This window comes from Citrus sinensis, chromosome 8 (genome assembly GCF_022201045.2).
Source record: "Citrus sinensis cultivar Valencia sweet orange chromosome 8, DVS_A1.0, whole genome shotgun sequence".
NCBI lineage: Eukaryota > Viridiplantae > Streptophyta > Magnoliopsida > Sapindales > Rutaceae > Citrus > Citrus sinensis.
Genome location: NC_068563.1, coordinates 11280232 through 11307366, shown reverse-complemented (window position 1 = coordinate 11307366; position 27135 = coordinate 11280232). Strand labels below are relative to the sequence as shown.

General features: G+C 35.7%; 1 protein-coding gene and 1 non-coding gene across 2 annotated transcripts; one reads left to right on the top strand and one right to left on the bottom strand.

Moving 5' to 3' along the window:
- Window positions 1-353: 353 nt before the first annotated feature.
- Window positions 354-462, bottom strand: LOC127899530 (small nucleolar RNA R71). Its single transcript, XR_008051407.1, has one exon. It is a non-coding gene; the product is annotated as a small nucleolar RNA R71 (small nucleolar RNA).
- A 22316-nt stretch (window positions 463-22778) lies between these two features.
- LOC127899307 (uncharacterized) lies at window positions 22779-24549 on the top strand. The gene is made up of 2 exons (XM_052432656.1): window positions 22779-24036; window positions 24209-24549. Exons 1-2 carry the CDS (start codon window positions 22779-22781, stop codon window positions 24547-24549), a joined length of 1599 nt encoding a protein of 532 aa, XP_052288616.1.
- The last annotated feature ends 2586 nt before the right edge of the window (window positions 24550-27135 follow it).

Sequence of the window (27135 nt, the reverse complement as noted above, 5' to 3'; positions counted from 1 at the left end):
CATTTTAATTTAAGTTTTAGCATATACCAAATCATTTCCACCATAAATCCAACAACCCATTTACAAAATTAATTCTATACACAATTAAAATCCACCTCCTCGTGGGATCGACACTCGTCACCATAGATCTATACTACAATAGATTCGTGCGCTTGCGAGTACATTAAAATTTGCACAACAACATACACGGACCAAAATTGTAGCATGAACATAATTAGATTAAAGCTTTTTTCCTTTTTCATTAAAAGATAAAGCTAAAACTTGACTACAAAACCTTAGATCTGGATCAGTAAGAACTTGGAATAACATGCAAGAACAGGGTTTAAAAAAATTCTTTCCACCTCATAGAACAAATTCTTTTAAAAGGAAAATCACTTCTTTCACTCAAAAAAATGGAGAAACATTATACCAATGTTGGGATATGTTTAAAGAGTTGCTCAACATATGTCCACATCATGGTTTTGAAACTTGGCGATTGGTCACTTACTTCTACGAGGGCTTAATACCCAAAAGTAGATAGGTTGTTGAAATGATGTGTAATGGTGAATTTAGGGATAAAAATCCTGAGGATGCACTAGATTACCTTGACCAATTAGCTGAAAATGCACAACATTGGGATACTGTTGGAACTTTTGAATTGACAAATAAGCAACAATCATCTCTATCTAGTGGAGCAATCCATAACCTTAGGGAAGATCATGATTTACAAGCAAAATTTGCATCCCTAGTTAGGAAAGTTGAAGCTTTGGAGCATAAAAAGATTGATCAAGTAAAATCTGTTTAAGAAATTGCATGTAACATATGTAGTTCGAATGATCATTTCACTCAAGAGTGTCCCACTTTGCCTGCACTTAAAGAATGTCTAAATGATCAAGGTAATGTCATTAACACTTTCAATAAACCAAACCCATATTCACAGACTTATAATCTTGGTTGGAGAAATCATCCGAATTTTAGTTGGGGGAATAATAATAATGCACAATCTTCACAAGCACCACCTCCACAAAATTTTCAAAATCCTCAGCCTTATGCACCAAATGTTCCACCACCCTGAAAAAATCTGGAAGACACAATGCATTCATTCATCAGAAAGTAAGATGTTATTAACAATCAAAATGCACAAACTTTTTCTGATTTGAATGATACTCTTACTAAAATTGCTTCTGCACTCACCATTCAAGAAAACTGAAAATTTCCAGCCCAACCACAACCAAATCCTAAAATTCAACAAAATCCACCCACAGACCAAGTCAAGTCAGTTATAACTCTTCGTAGTGGTAACGTTGTTGATAGACCTATGCCTGAACCTTATGAAAATGATGAAAATTCAAAGGGTAAGGAAGGACTAAATGAACTTACACCTAGTGAAGAAATAACTAGTGTTCCACCTGAACCACCATTTCCGCATACATTGAGTAAACCAAGGAAATCAAACCACTCTTCTAAAATTTATGAAATCTTTAAGCAAGTGAAAGTTAACATTCCTCTATTAGATGCAATCAAGCAGGTACCTTCATATGCCAAGTTTATAAAGGACTTGTGCACTGTTAAGAGGAAATTAAAGGTAAGAAAGAGTGCTTTAATGGCCGAACAAGTAAGTACAATTTTGTCTACTAATAATAAGTTGAAATATAAAGATCCTGGTTGTCCTATCATTTCTTGTATTATTGGTAACCACAGAATTGAGCACGCTTTACTAGATCTTGGTGCCAGTGTTAATTTGCTTCCATATTCAGTTTATCTTCAACTTAATCTTGGTGAGTTAAAATCAACTTCAACTACACTTTTGCTTGCCGATAGATCAATTAAAGTACCAAAAGGAATAGTGGAAGATGTTTTAGTACAAGTTGATAAATTCATTTATCCTGTAGATTTTATTGTCTTGGAAACTGAACTTGTTGTGAATAATTACAAACCAATTCCTGTAATTTTAGGTCGACCATTTTTAGCAACTGTTAATGCTTTGATTAATTATAGGAATGGTTTAATGAATTTATCTTTTGGGAATATGACTTTGGAATTGAATGTTTTCAACATGTGCAGGCAACCTAATGAAGAAAATGAGAATGAAGATGATACTGATGAACAAAAAGAATTGATTGAATCTTGTATCGAGGAAAATATTCAAAAAGGAGATTTTTCTAAACTCTCAAATGTTTGTTTAGTTAATTCAATTGAGTCAAATAAGAAACTTGAACTAAATATTTCTAATATAAATTCGTTGCTTGATTCTGTGCAGACTTCACAAAATTATGATGACGAGACAAAATTTGAGGAGCTTGGAAGTATTGAAAAGATAGAACAACAAGAAGCACCTAAAATGGAATTGAAACCTTTGCCTGAAGGATTGAAATATGCTTTTCTTGGAGAAGAACAAACTTATCCTGTTGTGATTTCTTTTATTTTAACAAGCGACCAAGACGATAAGTTACGAACTGTTCTTAAAAAGTATAAAAATGCAATTGGATGGACTTTAAATGATATTAAAGGGATTAATCCCTTAATCTGCACACATAGAATTAATTTGGAAGAAAATGCTAAAACATGTCAACAACCTCAAAGAAGATTAAACCCACACATGAAAGAGGTAGTCAAAACAGAAGTCCTTAAATTGTTTGATGTGGGAATTATCTACCTTATTTCTGATAGTAAGTGGGTAAGTCCTACACAAGTAGTGCCTAAAAAATCTGGAATCATTGTTGTTAAAAATGAAAAAGGTGAATTAATTCCAACACGAATTACATCTAGTTGGCGCATGTGCATTGATTATAGAAAATTAAATGAAGCCACTAGAAAATATCATTTTCCATTACCATTCCTTGACCAAGTCTTAGAAAGAGTAGCAGGACATCCCTATTACTTTTTTTATATGGATATTCGGGCTATTGTCAAATTCCTATAGCACTTGAGGACCAAGAAAAGACCACATTCACATGTCCTTTTAGAACATTTGCATTTAAAAGAATGTCATTCGGGCTTTGTAATGCTCCTGCAACATTTCAAAGATGTATGTTAAGCATTTTTTGTGATATGGTTGAACATTGTTTAGAGGTCTTTATGGATTATTTGACTGTGTTTGGGAATTCTTTTGATGATTGCCTTGATAATTTGGAGAAAGTTTTAAAAAGATGTGTTGAAAAAGAACTCGTGTTGAATTGGGAAAAATGTCACTACATGGTTACTTCTGGAATTATTTTGGGTCATGTTGTTTCTATTAAAGGAATTGAACTTGACAAAGCAAAAATCGAAGTCATATCTAAATTGCCACAACAAAAAACAGTTAGAGATGTGCGATCCTTTTTAGGACATGCAGGATTTTATAGGAAGTTTATAAAAAACTTTAGTGCCATATCTAAACCACTTTGTAACCTCTTATTAAAAGATGCATCGTTTAAATGGAATGATGATTGCCAAAAATCTTTTGAAAAAATAATTTGTCTTTTAACATCTGCACCTATTATGCAATCTCCTGATTGGTCTTTGCCATTTGAATTAATGTGTGATGCAAGTGATTTTGATGTTGGTGTTGTTTTAGGACAAAGAAGGGATGGTAAGCCTTTTGTGATTTATTATGCAAGTAAGACTTTGAATAGTGCTCAAATGAATTATTCTACAACTGAAAAAGAATTACAAGAATTTGACCTTACCATCAAAGATAAAAAGGATGCTGAAAATGTTGTTGTTGGTCATCTATCAAGACTCACATCCGAATTCTGCAATGATATACCACCCATAAATGATTCTTTCCCTGATGAATTTTTATTTTCTGTTACTTCAATGCCATGGTATGCTAATATTGTTAATTTTCTTGTTACAGGTAAAATGCCTTTGCAATGGAATGCTCAAGAGAAGAAGAAATTTTTTGTTGAAGTAAAGAAATTTTATTGGGATAACCCTTATTTGTTCAAATATTGCCAAGATCAAATTTTTCGGCGATGTATTCCTGATAATGAGGTACGTAGTGTTATTAATTTTTGTCATTCTAAAACATGTGGTGGTCACTTTTCTTCAAGAAAAACTACTGCTAAAATTTTACAGTGTGGATTTTATTGGCCTACCATGTTTAAAGACACATATGAATTCTGCAAAAGTTGTGAAAAATGTCAAAAATTGGGATCAATTACAAAAAGAAACATGATGCCCTTAAATCCCATACTTGAAATTGAAATATTTGACTGTTGGGGAATTGATTTCATGAGTCCATTTCCATCATCTTTTGGATTTGTGTACATATTAGTTGCAGTTGATTATGTCTCAGAATGGATTGAAGCAATTTCTTGTCGAAATAATGATAGTAAAACTGTGGTTAAATTTTTAAGGGAAAACATTTTAAGTCGATTTGGAATCCCTCGAGCCATTATCAATGATGGAGGTAAGCATTTTTGTAATAAGTCATTTGAGTCTTTAATGAAGAAATATGGAATCACACATAAAATTGCTACCCCTTATCATCCTCAAACAAATGGTCAAGTTGAATTAGCAAATATGGAGATAAAATAAATTTTGGAAAAAACGGTTAACCCAAATCAAAAAGATTGGTCTCTTAGACTTAATGATGCACTTTGCTTTTACCGTACTGCATTTAAAACATCATTAGGAATGTCACCCTATCGGTTAGTTTATGGTAAACCTTGTCATTTACCTGTTGAACTTGAATATAAATCACTTTGCGCTATTAAAGCTTTTAATTTAAATTTGGATGATGCTGGTAATGTGCGAAAATTGCAATTGAATGAACTTGAGGAATTAAGGAATGATGCATATGAAAATTCAAGAATTATTAAGGCAAGAACAAAAGCATTTCATGATAAAAGAATTTTTCTAAAAACATTTGAGATTGGTCAAAAAGTGTTGCTTTATAATTCTCGTCTTCATTTATTTCCAGGGAAGTTAAAGTCAAAATGGAGTGCCCATTTGTTGTTAAAAATGTATATTCATATGGGGCCATAGAAATTGAGAATCCAAAGAACGGTGTCACATTTAAAGTTAATGGTCAAATATTAAAACCATATCTGAAACATCACCCACGTGACGAGGACACCAAAATTAATTTGGGTGACCCACCAGTTCTTGATTAAGTCTTTAATGATTTATTTATTTTTTTGTTTTACTATTATTTTACCGTTTTGTTGTTTGATTTTTTTTTAGATTGATACACTGTACATATTTTTTTTAACATTATTTTTCTTGTGTAAGCATGTTTGTTTGACAGTTGTACATTCTCTCATCAATTTTCATTTTACATCATAAGCACCTCAATGAGAAAATTCATGTTCGCACATCTTAAAAGATTTCTGCGTGTGAAATTTCACTTAAGAGGCCTGATACAAAGCTGTAAATCACATCCACTTTGGGATCTGCAACCACCAGAATTCGTGTCCTATGTTGAGGATCTAGAGGGACAACTCAGAACGGTAGAGAATGGCATATATGAATTTCAATTGGAGCTTGAGGTTAACTCAATGAGATGACGAATGTAAGTTCATTTTCCTTTTATATTGTGTGCTTTTTTTTGCTCGCTTTTACGCTTGATTTGATTTTGCAGATTTGATTTTGGTGTGTTTTGATTTATTTTCCCGTATAAATGGCGGATAACGGTACTTCGTGACTTCTTAAGTCGGTATCTTCAGTTTCCCACAATAACTGAAACCCCAAAATCAAACATGGAAGAAATACAACATAAACTCCATAAGCATTTTCCCTCTCTCCCTCAGAATGCCCTCAGGAAAATTTACAAAGCTCGTTGTGAACGACTACGTTTGTTAATGATCAATGGCATTCCTTCTGACATTCGTTGGTTAATTGAAGCAAAGGTCCGATTAGCAGGTGAGTTTTCTGATCCATTTGTTTCTTACATGCCTGGTTTTGGTAAAAATACGTTTGCTAAGAAAAGGAGAGCTAAACGACTTGGCTCAAAATGTCATACCTGTGTAAGACTTGGTTGCGAACGACCAGATTGTCAATCTTTAGGAACGGTTTCTGATACTCGTGAAGATAAAATTAAATTCATTAAAGATGGCATGAGTAAAGAATCGTTGGATGATATCTTACGATCTCTTGAGACGCATCGAAGTGGATTTGTGCAACGTGAGATTTATAATTTGTGGATACTATTCAAAAAACAAAGTGCACAATTTTGAAATACAAGTAAAGCAACCCAAGAAGGGGGTGAATTGGGTTTTTAAAAATAATGCAATACGATTCGCACAATAAATCAATCTAATTCCTTAATGAAATAGAGAACAATAAATTCAAGCAAGCGTAAAAATAAAAAAAGCAAGGGAAGAGAAAAACAAACACGCGGATTTTTACGTGGTTCAGCAATCCCCGCCTACGTCCACGCCTCCAAGCCAACCGAGCTCGAGGATTTCACTATCCAAGCCTCCCAAGGCTTCAAGTTTTTACAATTGACTTCCAATGTGTCAATGAACCTTTACAACCAAGAGGTTATCTCCCCAATCTCTTCACCCCAAGTGTTTCTTACACTTACACACTCACAATTTGATAAGAAATGAAAATTACAACAAAAACTCTCTTTAAGAGTGGATATGCAACTAATAGCTCAACAATGATTCAATCAATTATGATTTGCGTTTTGAAAGCTCAATATATGTTGTATGATCTTATATTTGCGTGCATTAGTACCTAGAATGAAGTTTGAGTTGAGTTTTTATAGTGAAAGCCCAAAAACTAGCCGTTATAGATAAATTCCCGTGCTCAAGCGGTTAGCCACTTGATTATCCGGCTAGCCGCTTAGGAACAGTGATATTACCGTTATTTTTGAATTTTGCTACAGTAATACTGTTCACTGAAATTACACTTTGGCCCAAAACTTTCTATAATTATATTATAGCCCAAAATGTCATAAAACTTTACAAATAGGTCCAATTTCATAACTTCCTAAGAATAGTTGCCTTTCCCAAACTTCTTGAAATTATGGTATGACCCCAAAGATTTTATTATCTCACACAAAGGTCATTTTCAACATAATACCCATATTTTTCAAAGTTCTCAAAACCTTTCACTTTAGTCCAAAATATTCATAAATTATAGTATGGCCCAAAACATTTCAAATGTTTGTAAAAATGTCCAACTCTGAAATTTAATACATATTAAAATTAAAGATTTCAAATCTTAGCATTTAAGTCCAAATTACTTAAATCCACAAAATACTTTACTTTATAAAAATAAAACATTTTAGTTTATGAAAAGTATTTAATTAAATTAATCTCTTGAGCTTCTCAAATACTAAATCATGCATCAATTAAATCATACCGGCTTTACAAGAATTTATCGCACTAATTTATTCGTTGAGCTCTAAACTATATTCTTGATGTCGTCGTTGTCCGTTGAGTGTCTTCAATCTTGATTTCACTTGATTCACTTGCATAAATATTATCCTTCAAAAGCTAGTGAAAATGTGAAATACAATATTTATTATTTTTACTTAAGACACATGTTTGTTATCATCAAAATTACATTATGTGTAGCCCTTTAGGCTAACAATCTCCCCCTTTTTTATGATGACAAACATCTCATGTATTTTGACATTAAACTCCCCCTCAATACATGGCATACATGACTTCAACTTATAAATCAAATTCAAAACAAAAAAAAAAACTCCCCCTGAATATTTGATTTAGATAATTCGAAAGCTCCCCCTTAATATTTCAAAAACATGCATAAATACTTGAAATACAAAATATGTATTACATGTCTTCATATTCAAAATTCAAAATACATGACTTCTCCCCCTTCATCATCAAAATTACTAGAAATGTATGCTAAGACCGAAAAATTTAACCAAAATGACATTATCAAAAACTTATCATATTTATTTCCCGCTTTAAAAAATAGATATATGCAATTTGAAACAAGATCACCAAAAATAATTCAATGAAGCTATTACCAATTTTGGGCGAGTAAAAAATTTCAGCAGAGTCTCCCCTTAAAAATAAACAAATCCTCAAATATACAATGTGGTTAAAAGCACTTCCATATAAGGTTTAACAAGTATAAAAAACCAACAACTCCACCAACTTATCAAGCAACACATAAGAATTAAGCATATAATTAATCAATCCGAAAACATCATCCAAATGTAACATATCCGAAGATTAAATAACAAGCATCCTTAATCCACAAATTAAAAATAACATATCCAAAAATCAAACGACAAGATATCATCCGCAAATGAAAAACAACAATGCATGAATAAATGTAGTGTAGAGTGACAAATAACAAAATAAAATAGAGTGCTAAGGAGATGGTGGATGTGATGAAAAGGATGGTGGTGGAAATCCAAGAGCTGCAAAAAGTTGCTGCTGGCCATCAAGAAGCTGCTGCTGTTGAGAAAAGAGACGCTCTCGCTCGGAAATGGACTGAAGGTGAAAAGCTTCAAGTGTAGACTGAAGTTTGTCTTGCCGCTCAGAAAGTGAATCCACTTTAGTTAACAGCTGCTGCAACGGATCCTCATAGGCAGCTGAAGTAGAGTGGGAAGGGCCCTCGAAAGGTGGAGGACGAGAGATATATGGAGCACTAAGATCAGGAAGCAAGTGTGGGAGACAAACATCGTTAAAGAAACGATGATCTCTAGGAGCAATGTCCCCAACCTTTTTGTTTCTGTTATCTTTACGCCATTGATCATCACTCCAATAATAACCCAAATTAGCAATTGATTCATTGCCTAATTCCCTCGAATTCAAGGAGATTGGCTCGGTTATAGGGACACGGAAATACTCTAGAATTTAGGTAATAATGCTAGCATATGGAAGGGATCTTTTGGCTAAGTTGGGAGTCCTAAGCATGTGATGAAGGATAATATACCCAATATTTAGCACCCTCTCCTCTAGAATGCAGTCCAAAATGGCTACATCTAAACGACTAACTTCATCCGCATGACCAGCCCTAGGAGTAATCACATGATGAAGAACATAATGAAGGATTTGAGTTTGAAGGGGTAAGGCTTGAGATTTCAAAGGTGAGTTATCACAAATTTCTAAATTCTCCATATTATTGAGATTGACAAAATAAGGAGTAATTATCGTCCTTGGCTTGAAATGGTCGAGAAAATGTTTCCGAAGTTGGAGTTGAGGAAAATGAATAAACATAAAGTCCGAATAATCTCCATGATCATCCTTACGCTTCTTGGACACGTGTTTTCCCTTGGACTTGTCACCACCCGCCATTGTTGGAAGAAAAAAGAGCTTAAAAATACAATTTCGGGTTTAACGAAAATTGAGTGAAATGGAATTGTTTGAGGCAAGAAAATTAATCCTAGAGATGAATGGAGCTAATTTATGATGTAGAGTGAATTAAAAATGGGCTAAAGGAAGCTTGAAAATGAAGAGAGAGAAACGGGTAGAGTGAGAATTTTTGATTTTGGGTTTTATGTGGAGAGTTGATGAAATGTTGTTTTGAGAGTGAAAATTGAAGGAGTAATGGATGAATAATGAGTTGGATGATTGATTTTAACAAGAAAATGAGTGAAAGATGAAGAAATTTGAGAAAGAAAATGGAGAACACTATTCATGCGTGAATGGAATGATGAAGAACAAGTGAAGAAATCATGATGGAGAAGTGTTTAATGAAGATGAAATGCATGGATATTAGTTTGAATGGTTGATTTGGGCATGAAAATGGATTAAAAAGGAAGAAATTTGAAGTGAAAATGGATGGGTTGCTCACGGTTTTGAGTGAAAGAGAGAGCATGTGCAGAAAATTAACAAAGGAAGAAGAAGAAGCAAAAAAAAAAAAAAATTGCCACACCCGTGACCAAGCGGCTAGCCGCTTGCTCTCGGGTTGGGGGGACAGTTTCCAAGCGGCTAGCCGCCTGGTTGCTGTCCAGCTGCACCTTAGTTAATTTCCGGCTAATTTTAATCAATTTCGTGACCATTTTGTGATCCCGAAACATCTCAAGAGCCAATTTAATGCATGATTCATGATTTTAAACATCCAAAAGATAATTAACTCAAACAAATAATCCATCCAACAAGCATACAATTATGAAGCACATAAGCATTCAAAATTTAATAAATCAAACATCACATATATCTAAAATGCTCAAACACTTCATAAACATTAACAATCATCAAGCAAACAATTTTAATAGATTCAATAACATAAATAGAGATGTTAATGTGAAAATTTCATCATCCCAAGTTCATGCCGAATTTTTGAAAATTGTTCTTCATAAAGGGGTTTTGTAAAAATATCGGCAAGTTGTTTTTCCGTAGAGATAAATTCTAATGCAATATCACCTTTTTGAACATGATCTCTCAAGAAATGATGCCTAATCTCTATATGCTTGGTCCTAGAATGTTGAATGGGATTCTTTGAAAGATTTATGGCGCTAGTATTATCACACTTGATAGCAATTTTTACAAGAACAATACCATAGTCTCTAAGTGTTTGTTTCATCCAAAGTGCTTGTGCACAACAACTACCTGCGGTAATATATTCCGCCTCAGTAGTTGAGAGTGCCACGAAATTTTGTTTCTTACTAAACCATGAAACAAGTGAATGACCAAGAAAATGGCAAGTTCCACTAGTACTCTTCCTATCGACCTTGTGACCAGTAAAATTGGCATCCGAATAACAAGTTAAATCTATATGAGTTCCTCTAAGATACCAAAGGCCAATATCTATGGTTCCACTTAAATAACAAAAAATTCTTTTAAAAGCAGGCAAATGAGATTCCTTGGGACATGATTGAAATCTTGCACACAAACATACACTAAACATGATATCGGGTCTACTTGCGGTTAAGTAAAGTAAGGACCCGATCATACCTCGATACTTTTTAATATCAACCTCTTTACCTTTTTCATCTTTATCAAGCTTGATTGTTGTACTCATTGGAGTATTCTTGGTATTTGATTCATCAATACCAAATCTCTTGAGCAAGTCTTTGACGTACTTAGCTTGGTTGATGAAGATCCCCTCATTGTTTTGTTTGATTTGAAGTCCAAGAAAATACTTCAATTCTCCCATCATGCTCATCTCAAATTCCTTACTCATACAAAAGGAAAATTCTTTGCACAAAGATTCATTAGTAGAACCAAAAATAATATCATCAACATAAATTTGAACAACAAGTATATCTTGATTTTTATTTTAATAAAGAGGGTAGTATCCGCTCTTCCCATCGAAAAACCATTATCGAACAAGAAATTTTTAAGTCTATCATACCATGCTCTAGGTGCTTGTTTTAATCCATACAATGCTTTTGATAACTTATACACATGATTTGAAAATTTCTCATTTTCGAAATTAGGAGGTTGTTTCACATAAACTTCCTCCATAATATAACCATTTAGGAAAGCACTCTTGACATCCATTTGAAATAAAATAAAATCTTTATGACATGCAAATGCTAACAACATCCTAATGGATTCTAATCTAGCTACAGGTGCAAATGTTTCATCGAAATCAATTCCTTCTTCTTGGTTGTATCCTTGAGCCACTAATCTAGCTTTATTTCTTACAACCATACCGGATTCATCCATTTTATTTCTAAATACCCATTTAGTGCCTATAATAGATTGATGTTCCGGTTTAGGAACCAATTCCCATACTTTATTTCTCTCAAGTTGATTTAACTCCTCTTGTATTGTCATAATCCAAAACTTATCATTTTCCTCATTCGCAAAAGATTTTGGTTCAATTTGAGAAATAAATGAAGCATGCTCACATGTGTTTCTAAGTGATGATCTAGTTGTGATACCTTTTGAAGGATCACCTAAAATTAAATCCTTAGGATGAGAGGAAACATACCTCCACTCCTTGGGGGGTGTTTGAGAACTACCTTCTTGTTGCTCCAGCTCCATATTTGTTTGTTCTTCTTGTCTATCCTCTTGATTTTCTTGTGGTGCATTCTCTTGATTCTCTTTTGATGATTCTTCTTGTAACTCTCCATCTGCATCATCATTAACAACTCCTTTCTCTGCAGAGGAAGGGTTAGATTCATCAAACGTAACATGCATGGATTCTTCCACAACTAAAGTTCTTTTATTATAAACTCTATAAGCTTTGCTTGAGTTTGAATGCCCGAGAAAGATGCCAACATCAGATTTTGGATCAAATTTACCAAGATTATCTTTTGTGTTTAAAACAAAACATTTGCATCCAAAAACTTTGAAATAGCCAATGTTGGGTTTTCTATCTTTCCAAAGCTCATAGGGAGTTTTATTGAGATGAGGTCTAATCAACACCCGATTTAAAACATAACAAGTGGTGTTGACGACTTCGGCCCAAAAATATTTTGGTAATGCATTTTCATTTAACATGGTCCTAGCCATTTCTTGAATAGACCTATTCTTTCTCTCAACAACTCCATTTTGTTGTGGAGTCCTAGGTGATGAAAATTGATGCTCAATGCCAAAATCATTACAAAAATTTTCAAATGCATGATTTTCAAACTCTCCACCATGATCACTTCTAATACAAGTAATAGAATAACCATTTTCATTTTGAACTTTTTTACAGAAAATTCTAAATGCATCAATAGCATCATCCTTATTAGCTAAGAATAATACCCATGTGTATCTAGAATAATCATCTACAATTACAAATGCATAAAATTTACCACTTAAACTAGCATATCTAAAGGGTCCAAACAAATTTATGTGAAGTAATTGAAGAGATTTTAAAGTAGAGATATGATTCTTGTTTTTTAAAGAGGTTTTGATTTGTTTTCCAAATTGACATGCTTCACAAATTCTATCCTTTTGAAAACTAATTTTTGGAAGACCTTTAACTAAATCGTTTTTCGAAATTTTTAAAATTAAATCCATGCTAGCATGTCCTAGTCTTCTATGCCATAACCAATCATCATCATGCAATGCCGAAAAACATTTATCATGAGTAGATGCACACTCTATATCAATCGTGTAAACATTGGCACATCTATTTCCCATAAACAAAATTTTCCCATCACATGCATTCTCAATAACACATCTTGACTTATCAAAAACAACTTTATAACCTTTGTCACATAGTTGACTAATGCTAATCAAATTGTGTTTCAAATTTTCAACCAAACATACATTTTCAATTAGAGTTGAAGAAATTTTACCAACATTTCCAATTCCGAGAATTTTTCCTTTTGAGTTATCTCCAAAGGATACATCTCCACCATTTTCGATTTTGGTGAAACTTGAGAACCATGCATAGTTTCCGGTCATATGCCTAGAACATCCGCTATCCAAGTACCATTTATTTTTCTTTTTCTTCAAGCCCTGTAAAGAAAATCTTATGTCTTAGGTACCCAAACCTTTTTGGGTCCTTGATCGTTAGCAACAGTTCCTTTTGGAACCCACACACATTTGACACCATTATATGCATTCCTTTTTACGAGACATCTATATTTCATGTGAGCATTTTGATTACAATAATAACAAACAATCTTATGATCATTTGTGGAGGTAGCTTTAACAAAATAATTCTTATAATACTTTTGCTTCAAGTTAGGCTTATACCCAAGTCCTCCTTTATCAAAAACACATTTTTGGGAGTTAAGCATGTTATCCAACATCTTTTGCCCATTTGTAAATTTTAGAACAACATTACTAAGTTCAATATTCTTTTTCTTGAGCATTTCATTTTCCTTTTTCAATCATCTACATGTGACTCTAAATGCTCATGTGAAGTGCTAGATTTTTCATTTGATAATGCAACTCTATTATGCAAGGCATTCAATGACTCATTGCATTTTTGCATGGCATCCTTTTCGTTTGTAGATTCTAGCAATTTCTTTTTAAGGCATGCATTCTTTTTACCAATTTTCATCAACTCATCATGCATTTCTTTAAAAGCATCATACAATTCATCATAGGTTGGATCACTTACCTCATTGAGATCATCATCATCTCCTAGTGCCATAAGTGCTAGGTTTGATACTTCTTGCGACACATCTTCATCACTTGAATCTTCATCGCTATCATTCCAAGTAGCAACCATAACTTTCTTCTTGAGTTTGTTGAGAAGTGGGCATTCCGATCTTATATGGCCGGGCTTCTTGCATTCATAGCATATGATTACCTCTTTCTTCTCCTTTTGGTTTTTGAAATTTCTGAATTTTCTTCGGTCACCGGTTTTCTTGAAAAATTTTCTGAACCTCCTTGCTAGCATAGCCAACTCCTCATCATCCGGCTCACTTTTCCCATCACTCTCATATTTGGTGACTTTGAGAGCAATGTTTTTCTTCCTTTCTTCATTTCCTCTTTCAGCTGCCAAATCTTCCTCATAAGAAATAAGAGAACTAATTAAATCATCAATAGGTAAGATATTCAAATCTTTAGCTTCCTCAATGGCAGTCCTTTTTTGTCTCCATTCCTTAGGTAATGACCTAATGATTTTCTTAACTTTCTCGCTATTTGAAAATGTCTTTCCTAGGGCTCCTAGAGTGTTTACTATGTCCGTAAATCTAGTATACATAGAATACACACTCTCATTTTGTTCCATTTGGAACAATTCATATTGCCGAGTGTACCTACTAATTTTAGACTCTTTCACTTTATTCGTGCCTTCATAAACAACTTCAAGTTTGTGCCAAATTTCATTAGCACTTTCACAACTAGACACTCTATGAAACTCTTTTTTATCAAGTGCACAAAACAAGGCATTCATGGCTTTGAAATTTAGCGAAGCTTTTCTCTTTTCCAATTCATTCCATTCCCTTGAAGGTTTTGGAATGTCTTCCCCAATTTCATTTTTAGTCAAAGGCATAAATGGACCATCACATACAACTTCCCAAAATTTCATAATCTAATGCTTGTAAATAAATTCTCATCCTAGTTTTCCAATACGGGTAGTCATTTCCGTCAAAGAAAGATGGCCTAGTTGTGGATTGTCCGTCCCTAAAGGTTGAATCATTTTGGGTTGCCATGGATCTTTTACTCTAGACGGTTAAGTCCTAACAAGAGAATCAAGCTCTGATACCAAATGAAATACAAGTAAAGCAACCCAAATGGGGGGGGGTGAATTGGGTTTTTAAAAATAATGCAATACGATTCGCACAATAAATCAATCTAATGCCTTAATGAAATAGAGAACAATAAATTCAAGCAAGCGTAAAAATAAAAAGAGCAAGGGAAGAGAAAAACAAACACGCAGATTTTTACGTGGTTCGGCAATCCCCGCCTATGTCCACGCCTCCAAGCCAACCGAGCTCGAGGATTTCACTATCCAAGCCTCCCAAGGCTTCAAGTTTTTACAATTGACTTCCAAGGTATCAATGAACCTTTACAACCAAGAGATTATCTCCCCAATCTCTTTACCCCAAGTGTTTCCCACACTTACACACTCAAAATTTGATAAGAAATGAAAATTACAACAAAAACTCTCTTTAAGAATGGATATGCAACTAATAGCTCAACAATGATTCAATCAATTATGATTTTCGTTTTGGAAGCTCAATATATGTTGTATGATCTTATATTTGTGTACATTAGTACCTAGAATGAAGTTTGAGTTGAGTTTTTATAGTGAAAGCCTAAAAACTAGCCGTTATAGATAAATTCCCGCACTCAAGCGGTTAGCCACTTGATTATCCGGCTAGTCGATCAGGAACAATGATATTACCATTATTTTTGAATTTTGCTATAGTAATACTGTTCACTAAAATTATACTTTGGCCCAAAACTTTCTATAATTATATTATAGCCCAAAATGTTATAAAACTTTACAAATAGGTCCAATTTCAGAACTTCCTAAGAATAGTTGTCTTTCCCAAACTTCTTGAAATTATGATATGACCCCAAAGATTTTATTATCTCGCACAAAGGTCATTTTCAACATAATACCCATATTTTTCAAAGTTCTCAAAACCTTTCACTTTAGTCTAAAATATTCATAAATTATAGTATGGCCCAAAACATTTCAAATGTTTGTAAAAACGTCCAACTCTGAAATTTAATACATATTAAAATTAAAGATTTCAAATCTTAGCATTTAAGTCCAAATTACTTAAATCCACAAAATACTTTACTTTATAAAAATAAAACATTTTAGTTTATGAAAAGTATTTAATTAAATTAATCTCTTGAGCTTCTCAAATACTAAATCATGCATCAATTAAATCATACCGGCTTTATAAGAATTTATCGCACTAATTTGTTCGTTGAGGTCTAAACTATATTCTTGATGTTGCCGTTGTCCGTTGAGTGTCTTCAATCTTGATTTCACTTGATTCACTTGCATAAATATTATCCTTCAAAAGCTAGTGAAAATGTGAAATACAATATTTATTATTTTTACTTAAGACACATGTTATCATCAAAATTACATTATGTGTAGCCCTTTAGGCTAACAAGTTTAGCTTGGGAATCTGACTCAAAACGACCTTGTTTGGCAGTTTATAAGAAAACTGGATGGGAAGCCGATCCTCGACCCATAGAGGGCATTCAAGCCGTTACTAGACGTAAAACCAGAGGAAGATGTGAGCCACAATCACAACTACCAGTAATTATCCTTTCACTTCACTGTTATTTTACTTTACTGTTATTTTATCATTTGCATTATTGCATTTAGCAATGTGATTTTGTATTTAATAAATATTTATTTTCTTTTACTGTTTGCTTTTTCTAATCATTATTTTTTTTTTACTGTTTGTTTTTTTATTATTGAGCCACGAGCTTTACTCGTCATTTGACAAATATGCCAACCCATTTACAGTTGTTTCTCATTAATTATGTCACCAAGATCTTTAAATATGAGCTCGTTTTTCAAACACTCACAACTTGTTTTTGAAAAATTAGTCCAATGGCAGCATCTTCGAGTAAACAATTCAAAAACATTTGTGTGCTTTCTGGGTTTCATTATGGAAAGTACAAAGAGTTCGTTCAAGCAGCTGTAGATCTTGGTCGTGTCATAGCATAGAGGAAACAACATCTTGTATATGGAGGAGGTGAACGAGGTTATCAAAACTTGTCTCAGAAGCCGTTTTTACTAGAGGAAGCCAAGTACTAGGCATTATTCCAAAAGCCATGAAACCGCTAGTGTGCATGTCTAGTCCACCAATTGGAGAAGAATTAGTGGTATCAAGTATGCAAGAGAGAATATCTGAAATGATAAATCATGCTAATGCTTTTATTTTCTTGCCATGAGATCTTGCAACTTTTAAGGCACTAATTACATTTGCATCTTAGGCCCACTTGAACATTCATCAAAAACCCATCGGTTTGTTAAATGTTCATAATATTTATGACGGCTTGCTAACTTTTATTAACCATGCAATAAAGAATCATTTTGTTCCATATTCTGTAAAAAAACTCTTTATCTTTGCTTCTACTGCTAATGAGTTACTTGATCTTTTACAAGCTTATACACCAAAGCCAGATCCAAAGACTTTTGCACTAAATTGGTCGACTGATGATGGTAGCGGTAACAGTAACAGTAATAAGAAGTGCGATTTAGATTTAATTCTCCGTCTGTAAATATTTTCTGTTGTAGTGTTCATATGTTGTCTTCTAAACTCTTTCTCTTTCATTTTAAAACATTGAGGACAATGTCTTTTTCAGGTTGGGGGAGGGAATAGTTGATAATTGTGGAATGTCTTAGTCCTGGTGATGTGTTCACAAAAAAAAAACAAAATTTTTTTTTTCTGTAAAGACTAACTTAGGACAAATTTGAGTCGAAGATGGCAAGATATAGAGAATGTAGTACCTCTAGAAACGCATCTTCTTAATCTTAAGGGTGTTGTTAAAAAAAAATTTGACTTTTTCTTCATCTTTGTTATCTACTTTTAAGCTTCTGCATCAAGTTCAGGTGAGATCTCCTCTTCTTCTTCTTTTATTATTCTCTTTTATTTTTATTTTTTTGCATATTTGTAAAATTATAAAATGTTAAGATAATGTTTAGATTAGGTTGTGGGGTGGGGATAATTAACGTATGTTTTTAAATATGTGTGTTGTTTTTTTCTTTTCTTTTCTTTGTTAAAAAAAAACATTTTTGTTTTTGTCTAGGATGGCTGTGTAAAGAGTCACGACTTTTGAGACGCATCCTAATAGTCTTGTTGTATTATATTTTGATTTTGAGATTCATAATAAGTTGTTTTTGTTCCCTTTTCTTTGAATTACTCAAATTTGTGAACTCTCCACTTGGTTATTAAGTTATTTAATTGTTTACTCATTTAACAGGTATTATTGAATCATTCTTTATACACATACTATGACACATACTAGTGGGTTGTAAATTAAAATTTTACAGCATTTAGTTCTTTTGATTTATTAGGAATAGTATCTAAGGTAGTAGAAAGTGTATATTGCACAAAAAAAGAAAAAACAAAAAAAAGAAGAAAAAAATGTTTTTAATTTTGCTATATCTAGAACCCGAGTAATTAAGTCCGTATGGGTGTTTCAATACCTAGTACCCTAAGGCCAACTGGTCTGGGAGTCACTGGCCTAAACCTCGCTACATGGGTAATAGATAAATTGTTTGTTTATTAGAAACCCGAGTAATTAAGTCCGTAGGGGTGCTTCAACACCTAGTGCCCTAAGGCCAACTAGTCTGGGAGTCACTGACCTAAAGCTCGCTACACGGGTTAGAAATGTAATATTTTAAAAATATATATATGTGTGTGAATAACCTACTGCCTAATGATATAATTTCTAATGAATTTTGGAACTAAAATGTTGTTTTTCTTTTAATGAAGCCCCATAAGTATTGTGTTAATTACTTGAGCACAAAAGAAGGTTTGATAATATTCTGGATAATGAGTGAACATCAATGTGGTAAAGAAATTGGGAGAGTTCATTTATTTGGTAGTTTAGAGGATAGATGAACAACTATTAACTTGCATGTGAATTTTATAAATCTTAATTTAATATAATGCTTTAATTGCTAGAGGGCTAGCAATAAGCTGGTTGGGGGGAATGATTAGTATTAAAAATTATTTAATTATCAAGCGATAATATGTTATTTTATGCTTATGTTATAATTTATATTTGTATTTATGTAATATATTAGGAATTATTAATTATGTTTTAAATATATTTAATTTTGTGTATTTTTATGTGTTTATTAGGAAAAATATTAATTTCACGTAATTCGAGGCTCTAAACAGATAAACGGAGGTTAAATTTGGATTCCAGAGGTCTGAAAACCTTAAGATCAGTCAAGATCGGCTTAAAATTGGGCTTGTGTAAAAAAAGTTGACTTTTCCTATTGACCGAGCACTTATTGGATGATGAAACGAGCTTACAATAGATATGAGTGCATGGGATAGCTGGCAATTTTGACTAAATCTCAACCGTTCATGATTCAATGGCTATGATTGTGCCACGTGGCAATGGTTGGTGAAGCAAGTTGCAGGATCCGAATCTTTGTATTCGGGTCGACCCAATCCACCCATTAACCCTCCAAATCTCAACTGTTCTTTGGGTAAATCGGATGAGTCAAACGATGCCACGTGTGATGTTGACTTTTGAAGTTTGACCAGCCATTGGATCTTGATCTAAAGGTTGTGAGGAGCACATACATGAAGCTTATGATAGACCGCAATGTTAGCCTATATGGCTATAAATATTGATTTTAATGATAACAAACCACATGTATTGATTGAACAAAGATTTATGAATTGTACTTTTATAATAAGAAAATGATGTTATGAACTTAAAGTATTTTGGACTAAAATGAAAGTATTTTAAAATCTTTGATAGTGTTTTTAAATTTCGGATTTAGACCTATTTGAAATTGTTTAAATGTTTTTGGGTCATTCTATAATTTTACATAGTTTGGAAGAAATCATAATTTTAGAAAGTTTTGGGATTGACAAAGCTTTATTTAAAATTCTGAAATTGGACCTATGTGCAAACTATCATAACATTTTGGGCCATACTATAGTTTTATAAAGTTTTGGGGTCAAACTATAATTTTTGAGAAATATGTTATTGTAGCCGTTACTGTAGCAAGCGGCTTACCGGATACAGCTAAACGAAAAACTGGATATTGGGCAGAATGTATCCGAATTGAAAACGGCTTACCGGATTTCGCAACCGGCAAGTCGGATAGTCAAAATTCAAATTTTTGCCTTAACGGTAATATAAAAGCGGCTTACCGGATTCCATAAACGGCAAGCCGGATACGCCCAAAATGTGCATAACGGCTAGTTTTCGAGCTCAAACTATAAGAACTCAAATCCAACTCAATTTGAAGCTCTCCAACAAGCAAAAACAAAAAGCACACAAGATATCTTGAGCCTTCAACTTGCAAAGCACAAAACAATGAATCATTCCTTATTCTTCATTTTTGAATATCTACTCACTGAGTGAGTTTCATTGTAACATTCATTTCTTCATTTCAATTGTAAGAGTTTGAGTGTGTAAAACACTTGAGTGAAGAGATTGAGAGATAATCTCTTTGTTGTAAAGGTTTATTGACACTTTGAAGTCAATTGTAATCGGTTGAAGCCTTGAAAAGGCTTGGATAGTGAAATCCTCAAGCTTAGATCGCTTGGAGGCGTGGACGTAGGCGGGGATTGCTGAACCACATAAAAATTCATGTGTTTGTTTCTCTTCTCCCTTACTCTTTAATCATTGTGCTTTTATTGAACTTATTGCTTTCAATTTTTATTAAGACATTAGATTGCTTGTTACGTGGATTTGCTAGGATAGTTTTTAAAATTTCAATTCACCCCCCCTCTTGGGTTGCACACTTATATTTCATGCAAAGCACTGGATTATGAATTTATTTTTCTATAAATAGAGCCTCATTTTTATGTTTTTAATCATCTCTCTACAACTCTCTTCTTCTCAAATTCTCTCTATCTCCTTGTAATCTTGATTTTCAGGTGTGTTTTTAATATTTTGTATAATTATTTTTATAAATAAAATTAGTTTTATTTCCAATTTTAGTTTTTTTTATTTCTTTTAATTATAAGTAATTCAATTTTACTACTTTTTTATTTTAATTATGCTTAACTAAATAATATTAGTTAGGGGAATGTGAAACTCTTAGGAAATAAATATGATTTAAGCAAATTCTACTTTTAATTTTATAAATTAAATTATTTTCTATTTAATTTTATACATATTTTATATTTTGAAATTTTGATTTATTGTAGACAAACAAATGAATTTGGCATAATAAATTCTTAATATCTTAATATAAGTTATGGTAAAATGGTATTTTGACTTATTGTAGACAAATTAAATTTTGGCACAATAAATACTTAATCCATCATAAAATTAAAGGGAAAATAATAATAATTTATATAATTAATCTTTTGGGCAATAAATCTAAAAAAAAGGCAAAAAGAATTTATTAAGTTTGATTTACTTCTAAGAGTGGATCTGTAACCCTAACTTGTTCAATTTCATAGTTTCAGTTAAATTAAGTTGTTTATATTTAAGTTTTAATTTCAATTTCTAGTTAAATAAAGTAAACAAATTAAATCTTTTCTCTGTGGATTGACCTTGGACTCACCGAGTTATAATACAACAAGACACTCTTATACTTGGGAGTTAAAAATTACTTTTAAGTTGTGTCAGGTGCCCCACGGGGACCAGGTGGAGCCCAGATGTGAAGTTGAAGCACCTTTGGATCCCCGAATATTGAAAGATGAAAAGCGGGGTACCCCAGTTGAAGACCTTATTTCAGTCTCGATTTGTGCCACCGACCCAACAAAGACCGTGAAAGTAGGCTCCAATCTTTCGGAGGAACAAAGAGAGAGGCTCATCACCTTCCTACGCGAGCACCACGACGTATTCGTCTGGTCCCACTCGGATATGCCGGGTATCCCACCTTCCCTCTCTTGTCACAAACTCAATGTCAGCCCACATAATAAACCGGTCAAACAGAAGCGTCGAGCCTTCAACCAAGAGAGGTACGATGCAATTGAACAAGAGGTAGACTGCCTATTAGCAGCGAGATTTATCCAGGAAGTAGTGTACCCCGATTGGGTATCCAACGTTGTTCTAGTCAAGAAAGCAAATAGAAAGTGGCATATGTGTGTGGACTTCACCGATTTAAACAAGTCCTGCCCCAAGGATAGCTTCCCGTTTCCCCGGGTGGACCAGCTAGTTTATGCAACAGCGAGGCATGAGATGCTTAGTTTAATGGACGCCTTCTCCGGTTACAACCAAATCCCAATGTATCAACCCGATCAAGAGAAAACGTCCTTCATCACCAACCGTGGGTTATACTGTTATAAGGTTATGCCGTTTGGTTTGAAGAATACCGAGGCTACCTATCAGCGACTAGTGAACAAAATTTTCAAGGAACAAATCGGGCGCACCATGGAGGTGTATATAGACGACATAATCATCAAATCGGTGCATGCGGGGCAACACCTGGGGCACCTCAGAGATACCTTTACCGTTTTGAGAATACACCAGATGTGGCTCAACCCTGAAAAATGTGCGTTCGGGGTTACCTCAGGAAAGTTTCTTGGGTTCATGGTACAACAATGGGGGATTGAGGCCAACCCCAATAAAATTTGCACGGTTTTTGACGTGAAATTGCCATGCACCATCAAGGAGGTTCAAAGCTTGGCAGGCCGGGTAGCTGCCCTGAGCCGCTTTATCTCCAAGGCTACAGATCGGTGTAAGCCCTTTTTCAAAGCTTTGAAGACCGGGAAAAAGCTCTAATGGACACCTGATTGCAAAGAGGTTTTCCAAGAACTGAAGGGGTACCTCGCGAATGCTCCACTACTTGCCAAACCTGAGCCAGGAGAGGTGCTTGTGTTGTATCTCGCCGTATCCGAGCATGCCACCAGCTCTGTGTTACTCCGAGAGGATGATAATGGGGTACAACGATCTATTTACTACACTAGTAAGGCTATGGTTGATGTCGAAAAGAGGTACCCAACCTCTGAAAATATCGTTTTGGCATTGGTTGTCTCCGCACGGAAGCTTAGACCATATTTTCAAGCTCATACTATTGCAGTTGTCACCAACCTTCCCCTCCGGCAAATCCTCCAGAAGTTAGACATGTCCAGACGGCTTCTCCGATGGTCCCTCGAATTAAGCGAGTTCGACATCATTTTCAAGCCTCGTTCGGCGATTAGAGCCCAAGCCATCGCTGATTTCATTGCGGAATTTGCCAACGACTCAAGTGGTGAAGGTGATCCGAGGTACCTGTTGGATACCCCATCCACCGACGAAGGGGGACAGGTCTGGGAAATACATGTAGATGGTTCCTCTAACTCACACGGAAGTGGTGCGGGAGTTATTATAATTGACCCGAACAAGGTGAAAATATGCTACGCTTTGCAATTTGGATTCAAGGCTTCGAACAACGAAGCCGAATACAAGGCCATCATAGCGGGGTTGAGGATGTCGAAGGCTTTGGGAGCAAAGAGGGTACACGTCAAGAGCGACTCCCAGTTGGTGGTAAGCCAAGTTACCGCACAATATCAAGCGAAAGAGGAAAACGTGAAGGGGTACCTCGGAAAAACCAGCGAGCTGATGTCCCAATTTTGCGAGGTTAAGGTGGAAAGGGTACCCCGACTAGAGAACAGCAAAGCTGACACCCTGGCAAAAATGACGTCCCTTGGTGTAGCTCAGTCAGCTGGCCCCATCACGACAGAACACATACCCGCCCCCAGCGTTGATCTCCTAGAGCCGTTGGAAGTAGGATCACTGTCCAATGAGATACTTTGGATGGAGCCTATCATAAGGTACCTCAAGGACAGAGACCTCCCATCAGATAAAAGTGAAGCAAGAAGACTAAAGTATAAAGCCGTGCGGTATTGCCTGATCCAGGATAACCTATACAGAAGAGGGTTCACTCTTCCTTACCTTAAATGCTTGGGAAGCGACGAGGTCAAGTATGTCATGAGGGAGATACATGAGGGGATTTGTGGCAATCACTGGCACAAAAAGCTCTCTGTCAGGGGTACTACTGGCCTACTATGTGAGAAGATGCCAAGAATATGGTACGAAGCTGTGACAATGCCAAAGGTTCGCCAGGGTACCCCACCTACACCCAGAGAAGCTAACAGTTATATCTTCCCTTTGGCCCTTCACTATGTGGGGAGTGGACCTCATTGGCCCGTTACCTACCAGGAGGGGGCAAGCAATATATGCAATCGTGGCGGTAGATTATTTCACAAAGTGGGCAGAAGCGGAGCCACTAACAAGCATCACAAAAAGGAAAACCACAGAATTCATTTGGAAGAACCTCATTTGTAGATTTGGGATCCCCTATGCAATTGTTAGTGATAATGGCAAGCAATTCGATAATGAAAAATTTCAAAGTTTTTGTTCAGAGCTGGGGATAGCCAACCGGTTTGCTACACCTACCCATCCCCAATCTAATGGGCAAGTCGAAGCCGTTAATAAGATTATCAAAGGTATCCTGAAGAAGAAGCTAGAAGAAAGAAAGAGAGCATGGGTAGACGAGCTACCTGGGGTTCTGTGGGCCTACTGGACTACTCAAAACACCTCCACCTGGGAGACCTCGTTTTCCCTCGCATTCAATGTTGACGCAGTGATTCCAGTGGAAATTGGGGTACCCTCTCACAGGGTTGAATACTTTGATGAGGCCGAGAACACCTCTTTGATTGCTTCAAACCTTGATTTGGTGGCTGTGAAAAGGACTAGAGCATAATTGAGGACAACTATATATCAGCATCGCATTTCGGGTCTATATGAAAAAAAGGTACGCCCTCAATCCTTCAAGAAAGGAGACTTGGTCTTGAGAACGGTAACTCAGAACACTAGGGTACCCTACGAAGGCACTTTTGGGGCAAATTAGGAAGGACCTTACTGTATCGACAAACTCGTTGGGTCAGGTGGATACAGGCTACTCCACATGGATGAGACAATCGTGAGGCACCCCTGGAATGCTGCAATGCTATGGAAATATTACTAAAGGACAGTGTCTTAACCTCTAGTCTTTTGCTATTATTTGCTTTCGTTAATGTTTTTGTGTGGTAGGCCAAATGGGGTACCCCAGATGCCCTATGTTGGTCAGTTGCAACTTTAGAGTTTCTTTAATTTTTAAATAAAAATGATAGGAGGTCTTGCGGTCTCCCATTCTCCTCAGGGTAACAAAGTTAAGTCATGTATTCATCAACGCTTTTGTTATCTATAAATGCATTTTCTTTCTCAACAAATATGATGTGGGTTCTTTCTTTATTTTTCGCCACTTCGATCTTAGAATGCTGATTATATTCATTTATCACCATTAATATACCCACGCATCTGGTTATATGCAATTCTCGCCATACGCTTGTCAATTATGACTAACCTATCACAGGACCAGCCAGGGTACCTGATATGCCTTGATCGTGACGATCTATGCAAAGCCAAGATGGGCAACAGAGTGAACAACCCAACGATAGTCGTTCTACAGAAGCATGACAAAGCTACCTAAACAAAGAGAGGGAGGGTCAAAGAGGACCCGAGGGTGGAGTAAAACCGACATACCCTAGCACCACGAGGTTCAGCTTAGGTATGAGTACACCCACACCTTCATCCTCTTACTTGAGCAAAGTAGGGGGTAAGCTATTCAAAAATTCAGAGAGAACTTCGAAAGAATAAGAAATTGATTGGTTGGACCAATTGCACACTTTCAATTTTTGATCGAGATGTCGTGATGATGTTTTGATTACCTATTTGTGGGAAATCCGCCATAGTTGCCGAGAAGGGCATGCACCAAATTCGTCGATCTATATAAACCAGCAGGCGCATGATGTCGAATATTTGTTAAGGTACCGGGGGTACCCCATTTCAAAAAAAAAACATGAGAGGTACCCTAGAAATTCGCAAGATAAAGAGTTTAGCCCAGCATTCATTTGCAGAATAATAAGGATGCAAAATACAAAAGGGCTCAGTGGCATGGTACCATAACTAAAGAGAAGTCCCAATAATACAAAATATCTCAAGAAACCAAAAAAAGAAAGAAACAATTTCCAAATAACAAAATGTGGATAGATCTAAAAAACAAGAGCACTATGAAACGACTACACCGAGGGTGGAACACCATCCCCACTATCCGTCTCCAGAGGGTGATCAGCAGAGAACTCTGAGGTACCCGGAATATGAGCAACCGGAGTAGGGGCATATGAGGCAGGCAACAACTGAAGCACGCGGGGTACCCTAGGCGACCCGGAAGGGTTACCTGACCGTGCATGGGAAGACTTCTTCCTCTCTGCAATTGTCTTTAGAATCGTGGCCTTGTTGACAAATTTCTGAACACGGGGTACTTCTAGTTCTGGATCCACGCTCCACACCTCCGTCATGATGAGTGAGAACGCATCCTCCGCCATCGTCTTTTGTCGGGATAATAGATCCTCCTTTGCGGCCCTCAACTCATCGCAGTCCTTCTCCACTCGAGCTTTCTCTCCCGATAGGCTAGTAATGTGTTCTTGCAAAGTTTTGACTTATCGAGCAAGCTGATCCTCGCGAGACTGACGACTTTGGAGCTCACCCCTTAACTTGTCGACCTCTAATTGGGCAGCAACAAGGGAGTCGAGGTCTGGAAGGCAGTGGTTGAGGAGAAAATATGCCTGAAGGTCATAAAAGACATGTTAAATATATGTGTATGGCAATAAGATTAAATAAGTAAAAAATGAAGGATACACCCGAGGTACCCTAGGAAAGCCTACCTCCTGGGTAGCCCTGAGTGCTTGACCATAACGCTGGCTCAAACTCATCTTGCATGTCCCTTCAGCAACCTCGGAGGTAACATTTTCGGCAGAATAGTAGAAATAGTGAGTCAAGTACGAAACCTCCTTATTAGAAGCCGGGTCTAGGTCACCTTCACGCAACACATCGGGGAAAGCAGAAACCAGCCCAATTTTCTCTTCTTTGAACGAGGGGTACCCTTCGACCCACTATGGGAGGTACCCTGGAATTTCTCCTTTAGTCCGGGAGCTCGAGGTGGCCGGGAACTTTTTTGGGGTACCGCCGAATCCTGAGATCCAGAAGCACCACCCACTACCGCTTGGAAAAAGGCATCAAAAGCGTCACCCGCCGACTCCATAACTGCACTCAATGCACAAAAGTTATGTTAGCCGGACAAGTACTAAGTACTATAAAAGCAAAAATAGGAAATGAAAAGTGGGGAAGCAAAATAAAGAATGCGGTGATAACAGGGTACCCCAGTCCCATAGCTAATAATAGGGTACCCCCCGACACCTGAATCATATATGAGTCACCCCCCGAAGCAGGTGGAGGACTTCGGTCAATT